This window comes from Hypanus sabinus, chromosome X1, assembly GCF_030144855.1.
Source record: "Hypanus sabinus isolate sHypSab1 chromosome X1, sHypSab1.hap1, whole genome shotgun sequence".
NCBI lineage: Eukaryota > Metazoa > Chordata > Chondrichthyes > Myliobatiformes > Dasyatidae > Hypanus > Hypanus sabinus.
In genome coordinates this window covers 2,181,299-2,191,284 of record NC_082738.1, presented here as the reverse complement: position 1 = coordinate 2,191,284, position 9,986 = coordinate 2,181,299, and the positions used below count along the sequence as shown (strand labels likewise).

The 9,986-nt window shown below is 42.9% G+C and overlaps 1 protein-coding gene across 1 annotated transcript; it reads left to right on the top strand.

Annotated features, from left to right (window-relative positions):
- The first annotated feature begins 6,463 nt into the window (after positions 1-6,463).
- Positions 6,464-9,603, top strand: fzd2 (frizzled class receptor 2). Its single transcript, XM_059955674.1, has one exon. It carries the CDS (start codon positions 6,976-6,978, stop codon positions 8,638-8,640), a length of 1,665 nt encoding a protein of 554 aa, XP_059811657.1. The 5' UTR covers positions 6,464-6,975; the 3' UTR covers positions 8,641-9,603.
- The last annotated feature ends 383 nt before the right edge of the window (positions 9,604-9,986 follow it).

Below are 9,986 nucleotides of genomic sequence, written 5' to 3'. Positions count from 1 at the left end.
CATCAATGGGGGTGGGGGAGGTCCTGGAGGATTGGAGGGTTGCAGATGTTGTTCCTTTATTCAAGAAAGGGGGTAGAGATAGCCCAGAAAATTATAGACCAGTGAATCTTACTCCAGTGGTTGGTAAGTTGATAGAGAAGATCCTGAGAGGCAGGATTTATGAACATTTGGAGAGGCATAATATGATTAGGAATAGTCAGCATGGCTTTGTCAAAAGCAACTCGTGCCTTATGAGCCTGATTGAATTTTTTGAGGATGTGACTAAACACATTGATGAAGGAAGAGCAGTAGATGTAGTGTATATGGATTTCAGCAAGGCATTTGATAAGGTACCCCATACAAGACTTTTTGAGAAAGTAAGGAAGCATGGGATACAAGGAGTCATTGCTTTGTGGATCCAGAACTGGCTTGCCCACAGAAGGCAAAGAGTGGTTGTAGCCGGGTCATATTCTGCATGGAGATTAGTGACCAGTGGAGTGCCTCAGGGATCTGTTCTGGGACCCTTACTCTTCATGATTTTTATAAATGACCTGGATGAGGAAGTGGAGGGATGTGTTATTAAGTCTGCTGATGACACAAAGGTTGCGGGTGTTCTGGATAGTGTGGAGGGTTATCAGAGGTTACAGCGGGACATTGATAGGATGCAAAAATGGGCTGAGATGTGGCAGATGAAGTTCAACCCAGATAAGTGTGAGGTGGTACACTTTGGAAGGACAAACCTCAAGGCAGAGTACAAAGTAAATGGCAGGATACTTGGTAGTGTGGAGGAGCAGAGGGATCTTGAGGTACATGTCCACAGATCCCTGAAAGTTGCCTCACAGGTAGATAGGGTAGTTAAGAAAGCTTATGGGGTGTTAGCTTTCATAAGTCGAGGGATAGAGTTTAAGAGATGCGATGTAATGATGCAGCTCTATAAGACTCTAGTTAGACCACACTTGGAGTACTGTGTCCAGTTCTGGTCGCCTCACTATCGGAAGGATGTGGAAGCATTGGAAAGGGTACAGAGGGGATTTACCAGGATGCTGCCTGGTTTAGAGAGTATGCATTGTGATCAGAGATTAAGGGAGCTAGGGATTTACTCTTTGGAGAGAAGGAAGATGAGAGGAGACATGATAGAGGTGTACAAGATATTAAGAGGAATAGATAGAGTGGACAGCCAGCGTCTCTTCCCCAGGGCACCACTGCTCAATACAAGAGGACATTGCTTTAAGGTAAGGGGAGGGTAGTTCAAGGGGGATATTAGAGGAAGGTTTTTCACTCAGAGAGTGGTTGGTGCGTGGAATGCACTGCCTGAGTCAATGCTGGAGGCAGATACACTAGTGAAATTTAAGAGACTACTAGACAGTTATATGGAGGAATTTAAGGTGGGGGGTATATGGGTGGTAGGGTTTAAGGGTCGGCACAACATTGTGGGCCGAAGGGCCTGTACTATGTTCTACTATGTTCTAATCTAAAAATGTTATATTGATGATTTTCATTTGTACTCAGGGTGTGAGGCTTCTCACTTAAGTGTCCAACAATACTCAGCCAGCATTGATGGATTCCAGTTGCCCTGATACCGTTTCTCCATGACCGCAGTGTCCTGGTGAAACCTTTCATCATGCTCATCACTGACAGTGCCAAGATATGCAAGGAAGAAGTTTAAATGGGAATGCAGAAAATTAATCTTTAGTGACATGGTTTTGTATGCATGTTGTCAACCAGCTGCACGTAGTTTGGTGCTTTGTAGTTGTCAAGAAAATTTTCAACAACATCCTTGAATGCCTTCCATGTGATTTTCTCTGGTCCTGCTTGAAGTTCCTCAAATTGCCTGTCATTGATGACCTGTTTGATCTATGAACCAACAAAATTGCCTACCTTAATCTTGGCATCACCTATTCTGCCTTGAATTATGAATTGAAATAACAAATTTAGGTATTTAAAAAAAAATTGGTACATGATAGGGAAATTTCACCATGATTTTCATGATCAGCAGCCCAAAATTAACAAGATACACCCAAAAGTATTCAGGAAGCCAAATCTTTGTTATCCAATGTTAGTGATATGGGCAGGTTTGAATTACTGATCTTTTAATAATAAAATTTATAGACATCTATAAGTTTATTTATAGATTTTCTTTTTGTAGGCATAAGTCCTGAACCTATATAAATTTATGTCCAATTTCAGTATAGTCAGTTGTAACATTCTAACCCTAGACAAGAATCTGTGCTTTATACTGGATTAGTCACAATGTGGCTATCGATAACCTTTATAAATGTGGTATTGTTAGTTTTCATATTTGGTTACTACACCAAAGTGTAGGTGAGTCAAACCAGCTGAATCACTAAAACTTTGTTCACACTAACATTTTGAATTCAGACTGATTGTTTGCTTAGATATAGTCCTGTAATGATATTGATATCCAGTTCCACTTGTACTGCAAATTTAAGTTCATTTTGAACTTTTGGTATAGACACAGCAAACTGATTCAGTGTTGAATGGTGTTGACTTGCCTTTTATTTTATAAACTCCAATCTATTCCCATTGGCCTTGTCCAGCCTTTGAAAGCATGATATTCAAGCAAGTGGAAACACCTGATGCAATCCTCCTGGGGGCTTAAATGAAAAATCAGGGACCGATTTGGACTGATAGTTTAAATCCCTATGAGAATAATCCTACTCAAGGGAACCTCCCTGTTCAAACATTGGGGCATCACATTTTACCATGCTCTCTGATCTGAGTTGAATCCAATGTCCGATGAGCAACATGAGCCCCTCCAGATGCAGCTTTCATACTGCTGTAACTCTGCTGTCAGCAGTGTTAGATGATGGTTGTGCTATATTTTGTGACTGGTGCTGTACTGACATCTGCTGAAATCTAATCCCAAAAGTATAATATTACTGCAACGAACTGGGTAGCATGAGCAAAGCATGAAGCCACTCATCTGGGGTAATTTTCTGCATATATTGTGCAGGTCCAATGAGTTGGTACTTGGATTCCATCCCGCATAAGATATACAGCAATGATCTGAGTTCATGTTGTTATGGGGTGACACAGCTATACAACTATTTTTAAAACAACTATTCATGGCTATTTTATTGGGGCATTCTTAGGGTATTCACTTTATAGATGTACTGGCAATTACACACCAAAAGGACATATCAGCAATTTGAGTTTAATCTTTTTTTTTAAAGAAAAGTAACTGAATGTTTTGGCAACAATAACCAACAGAATCTGTGCCACGTCAATAAATACAACGTAGGAATAAAAATGACTTTCCAATTTAAGGAGAAACTTTCAATATTCAGCTCACATTTTATACATTTTTGAGGTTCAGTCCAAGGTCTGTGCTAACAATTGAGCCAACCCAGGTGTCTGGTTCTGCTTAAAACAGTAACTGAAGTGGATTTAGAAGTAGAGAATGAACCAGATTCTGAGACAACATAAGACTCGACCATGATTTCTCAGCAATTAAATGGTCCCACAATATTGACTGGAGAGACCCAGAAGTTTGTAACAGGATGCTAAATGATGCACAAGCAGAATTCTAGCAGCAAGCAGATTACACTTGGAGGGAACAAGAATGGGAAAGGAGCAAAATTTTGCAGATCAAAAAAACAATTCCATGCGATTGACAACATGGTTCAAAAACAGGAGGTGGGTAATAAACTTACACATTGCCACATCAGCACTGGACTTCTAGGTGAGTGGGTCCAGGTTCAAATCCAGCCAGCTCCTTGCATGCTTTCCATCCGTGCTGGGTTGAGCATCGAGCTGGCAACTTAACCTTCTAAAAAACAAATGCCATGAAAACAGTGCAAAAAGGAACAACAACATTGTCACAATACCAAGCAAATAATTGAGAAGTTAGTTGTGATTAAAACATTAGGCCAAATTATGCCTATGTGAACTGTTTACTATGATCTGCTATGAACAATATTGTGTAGTTCATATACCTGAGGTTGCAACAGACTATCCAAGGACCATCTCTGTTCCACTGGTTCGCTGAAAACTAAATCGAATCACAGAAATTGCAATTCAGTCAGGCATTCCCATGGTGGCAAATATGTGTACCACTCCCCTTATGATATCACCAAATGGGAAAGCATCAGGAGAATGGGAGGGAACAGAATGGGGCAGCAGGCAGACAAAGCAGAACAGCTCCTAGAACCACTGTGCCTCACAACTCCAGTGACCTGGGTTCAGTCCTGACCATGTGCCATCTTTCTCTGCAATTGCATGGATTTCCCTCAGGGTCTCTAGTTTTTTCTCCCACATCCCAAAGATGTGGTGAGTTATTAGGTTAATTTGCCTCTGTAAACTTTCTCTAGTATGTAGTTGAGCAGATTGAATCTGGGGCATGTGGGTATGGAGGGAGGGATGGGGGGAGGGTTGATGAGAGAAAGGGTGAGAATAAAATGGGATTAGGTAAGATTCTTGTAAATATGTGCTTAATATGAAGAATTGGTGAGTTGAAAGGCCTGTTTCCATACTATGCCAATCTAACGCTCTACAAGTGATACTCCTCTGAGAAATGATTGGTGAAATTGGAAGAAAGTGACATTTTGAACTTGGTGTTTGCAAGTGGGAGTGCTTCCTTCAATGGGCAGGAGAGGAAAATAAAGCAACAAAATCATTGGCAGTTTTGGGGTTTTTTTTTTAGGGGTTCGATCTGTGGTCACTGAAGTACAGCATTTGTTGTGAAAAAAAAAGTTTACCTTCAAAATAGGACAACAGTACTCTATTCTTATAGGGCAATGTTATTAATGGATTCAAAATCAAGATGGCTATTCAAAGTTGCACAACAGACATGATTAAATTAAATGATGAAATAAAGTGGAAGGCCTATTTCACTTTCCTTGTAAGGATAGAGAGGGGAAAAGTACCTCCATAAAAGAATTAGAATAACCATTCAAGGAATTTTGCATTAAAGGACAATTTAGTTGGCTTGCTGAGTATGGATTAACTCCAAATATAATTCTTTTGCAAAACGTGTTTCATTAATCTGTCAATTACAAAGCTGAAAATCAACCAGAGGGCATCACTTTGAGAGTAAACATTCCTGTTTCCAGAGAGCATGGCCCTGTAACTGAAGAAATGATCATTCCAGAGGGGACAGATGGGGGGGGGGGGGTGGTGGTATCAAACAACGGCCTTGAATTCTTAGCTCCCTCCCTGTTCCACTGGGAGTAGATCTTTCATTCTCCCTATTTGGCACAAACTATGCACTAGGCTTCTAGAATTAATCATTCTGAGTTTTAGGCCAATCTGGAGAAGCCCAAAACCCTGACCACTGAAATGAAAACAGAAAATGATGGAAGAGTCTGACAGCAAAAGGCTGATTAGTTTTTCAGTTGGGATCTATCTGAAAAATTCTGACATGGTCCCAGCCAAACACTAAGTTGTGGCCCAGCGATCCACCTCCAGTACAGTGGAAACCCTCTTTAAGCATGCACAGTACTTCTGCCAGTTCACTAGTGAAATGGGAGCAGTCCTGCTTGCAGTAACAATTGTTGTTCCTGCTTTTCCATTTGTATTGGACTAGATAGCCCACAGAGCAAAGGAATCTGGCTGCTTTTTAATCTTTATCAGTTTAAGTTGATTGCTGATCAAGAGTTGGTATGAAATACCTTAGTACTAAAAATACCAGACCTACATGCATATGTTTGATATAAATCATACACACGTAATGCGTCTAAATTTATTGGTTGCCGTTTCTGTGATTGAAGTCCTATCTAAACATTCCTCTGGACTGCCAAAGGTTTAACATTGAGGCATCCTCGGTGACTTGCAGCTGAAGCTGTTTTTTTTAAAAAAAGAAATCTATCATTGCATTATACCTGGATTGATATGTAATTTTGTAACAAAATATTACTTCTGAAAATAAATTACTACATACGTTTTCAACAGTTCACTAAAAAATGAGGTACAAATGAAGCATTTTTATATAAAATTCGCATAGAACAGAAACTGGCCATTTTTTCGAGAAATCCCCTTAGTTCAGCTATTGATTTAACGAACTGCTCTAAAATTTATCTATGCTCTGTCCTTAAAACATATCGCCATCTCTTATTACAAGGATTTTTCCGTAACTCTGGAATTATGAACGTCTCCCATTCATTGTTTCCAAGTTTTAGATTCCCCCACCGGTAGAAAAATCTTCGAAACCCCTTAATAATTTTAAAGAGCAGTCATGTTGTTTTGGTATTCTCACTGTATTATCGCATGCGAATGGCGCGCATCTTCTGCAAATGATAAACGCTTGAAGTCAATATAGATTATTTTTCAATGAGCAGGAGAATGATAAGGATGGCAGCGCCCTCTTTCCACGAAAAGAAGTTTGGGGAAAAAAAACAGTGATTCGCTGTAACGTGCGATTAAATCGCTGCAGAGTTGGAAAAACAAACGGTACAGACTCCGTTCTTAAATCTAATTTCTTTGACACAGAAGACTGGTTTCGCTAGGAATACATCCTTCGATAAACTGACTGGACTGGAATCGAACTGGCTCTTCTCAGAGCCATAGAGTGAGCTTCATTCAGCACGCTACCGCTTGCAGTGAAGGTGCTGTACTTTGGCATCTAATTACTGAGATCATTATGTTGCGGTTGGCCAATCCTGCCCTTAGGGCTGGTCGTCAATTTTTAACCTGATTGGCTCGGCTGTCGGAGGGTTGGAATGGTTGGTCTGTTTCAAGGTTCGTTTTCTTCGGCAAGCACTTGGGCGCCTCGCCTCCCAGAGCGGGTCCCTTGAAACGGTGTAATTGAGATGGTGTTAGTTGCACAAAGAAAAAGTCAGACAGTCGTTTAACGGGGGCGCAACGAGTGAGTTGAGTTCGCAAAAGCAGCGCTGTTAATCTGCGTGGGTCTTCACAGTTAAGTTTTATTTCCATCTCCCCTCCCCCTTTACGAATTTCTTCTGCAAAACTACCAAATGTTGCAGCATTAATTGAGTTGCTTTTTGCCAGAAATAACAAGACTTTCGAATCTTTTCGAGGATGCATTTCAACGTGTTGCTGAATGGACTGATTACTCTTTTGCTGCTCCCTTCAAAGTTCCTGAGAGCCCACGGCCAGTCTCAGGGAGAGAGAGGAATCTCCATCCCGGACCACGGTTTCTGCCAACCTATCTCCATTCCGCTGTGTACAGACATTGCCTACAACCAGACTATTATGCCCAATTTACTGGGACATACCAACCAAGAGGACGCCGGGCTGGAAGTCCACCAGTTTTACCCGCTGGTGAAAGTACAGTGTTCTCCCGAGCTGAAATTCTTCTTGTGTTCCATGTATGCTCCCGTCTGTACCGTACTGGAACAGGCGATCCCTCCCTGCCGGTCTATCTGCGAGCGGGCGAGGCAAGGCTGTGAGGCTCTAATGAACAAGTTTGGTTTTCAGTGGCCCGAGAGGTTGCGTTGCGAGAACTTCCCCGTGCACGGAACCGATCAACTATGCGTTGGCCAGAACCGCTCCGAGGAAAGCAGCCCCACTACTATCCCCACCGTCGTCGACAACGACCTTGGCACCCCGAACCCGCCCCGCTACAACCGCGACCAGCCCTTCAACTGTCCCCGAGCACTTAAAGTCCCCTCGTATCTTAGCTACAAGTTCCTGGGCGAGAAGGACTGCGCGGCGCCCTGCGAGCCCTCCAAGAGTAACGGCTACATGTTCTTTAACGACGAAGAGATCAAATTCGCCCGCATTTGGATCCTGATCTGGTCGTCGCTATGCTGCGCTTCCACTTTATTCACCGTGACTACCTACTTGGTGGACATGCAGCGATTCCGCTACCCTGAGCGGCCCATCATCTTCCTGTCTGGCTGCTATACCATGGTTTCCATCGCCTACATCGCGGGCTTCATACTGGAAGATAAAGTTGTGTGCAACGAGAGGTTCGCCGAGGACACTTACAAGACCGTGGTGCAAGGGACTAAGAAGGAAGGTTGCACCATCCTCTTCATGATGCTCTACTTCTTTAGCATGGCTAGTTCCATCTGGTGGGTCATCTTGTCTCTTACTTGGTTTCTGGCGGCCGGTATGAAGTGGGGTCACGAAGCAATCGAGGCAAACTCTCAGTACTTTCACCTGGCCGCCTGGGCGGTGCCGGCCGTCAAGACCATCACCATCCTGGCTATGGGCCAGATCGACGGCGACCTCTTGAGCGGAGTGTGCTTCGTGGGCCTGAACAGCATCGACCCGCTGCGGGGTTTCGTGTTGGCGCCGCTCTTTGTCTATCTCTTCATCGGCACCTCTTTCCTGCTGGCTGGCTTCGTCTCCCTCTTCCGAATCCGGACCATCATGAAACACGACGGCACCAAGACGGAGAAGCTGGAGAAACTGATGGTGAGAATCGGGGTGTTCAGCGTTCTCTACACCGTACCAGCCACCATTGTGATTGCATGTTATTTCTACGAGCAGGCGTTCAGGGAGCAATGGGAAAAAAGTTGGATCAGCCAAACTTGCAAAAGCTACGCCATCCCCTGCCCTATTCACTACTACCCCAGGATGACTCCAGATTTCACTGTGTACATGATCAAGTATCTCATGACCCTTATCGTGGGTATCACTTCTGGCTTTTGGATCTGGTCAGGCAAGACTTTACATTCCTGGCGCAAGTTTTACACCAGACTCACCAACAGCAAACACGGAGAGACAACCGTGTGAGAGGGACAGAAGGAAACACGGGACTGTGTTTTTATTATTTTTGTTAATTGGTTTTACTTAACGTTTGCATTAGGATAACTTCCCAAGATGTAATAAAAACTGTAAATAGCATTTGTAAAAAATTCTTAATTATATATTTGTATTTAAAAATTCCTACTTGAGATTTCTTTTTTATATTTTGGTATTTAGTCATCACTGACTTGCCAGTGGATTTCCGAAAAAAGCAGCTAGACTTGAAAACTGATATGGGCGTCTCAATGGGCCTTTTGAGTCGATTCCAGAAAAGCAAAGACTCTCTTAATCGTTTCTTCTTTCTCCCTCCCCTTCCCCTTCCTGTTGGGGTGATGTAGAAATCGCGGCGTTGCCACATTTACGGAGATCCTAAATAAATACAACTTTCTCTTAACTCCCCAATCATCTGCTCCCCCCACCCCCATCTCTTTTGCTCTCGGAATCCAACGAGGCACATGACTTTCCACAGTCCCAAACGAGGGGACTTGCAACAAAAGTTTTTAAATGATCTGTGAAGTTTTAACTGTTACACACGCAAGGCACGCTTTTATTGCACGTTTTGATGCAGCCCCGGATTATTAGATCGTCTAATTATTAAAGGCTTGAAATAAAATGCAGTATTTTCAAGTCCAGTTTCTAACTGTGGACAGACGCTGATTTGAATGAGTGAGCGCTAAGTGCTTTTAGTTGAAGCCGTTGTTCTGACCGGGGTTTTCCGTAGCTCTACATTCAGTCGCATTGTTTCACATTTATAGAACAATATTACACGTTTGATTTTTTTTTGTTTTGCCATATTAACCTTAATTTTCGGCAACGTCAAAAGTTGGCTGTTCCTTAGCTGGAATAGCTCCGTTGGAGAAAGGGTTCAGTGGGGTAACGTGAGTGGGGAGATTCCGCTTTTTCTAAATAAACTCTTAAACGTTCGCCCACCCTCCCCCACCCCACTGTGAATTCAATCCCGTTTCACAATGGGCCGAGCCACAGGGTCTCTCTTCCTCGCCTTGTGTTACGTGAACCGACTAATGCCTGCCTCCCCTTTCGTAGCTTTACGTCAGGCTAATAACCCTCGCTTTTTACCCACAAGAGTGCTCTCTCTCCCCCTCCATTATTTGTTTTATTTCCTCTTTCATCTTAAGGATTTTTGAAACTTTAATGCCCGCCCGCACGATATTGCAATCGCGTCCTCTCTTTTCAGGGCCATGCGGGCACATTGTAATTTAGGCTAAAACGCCAGGACGTGATGTTTATGTGATGGACAAGCGTAGCTCTGACGCCCCGTAACCTCTGCAGCTAAGATCCAGTTGCGTCCATTTACAGCTTGTTTTTTTTTAATC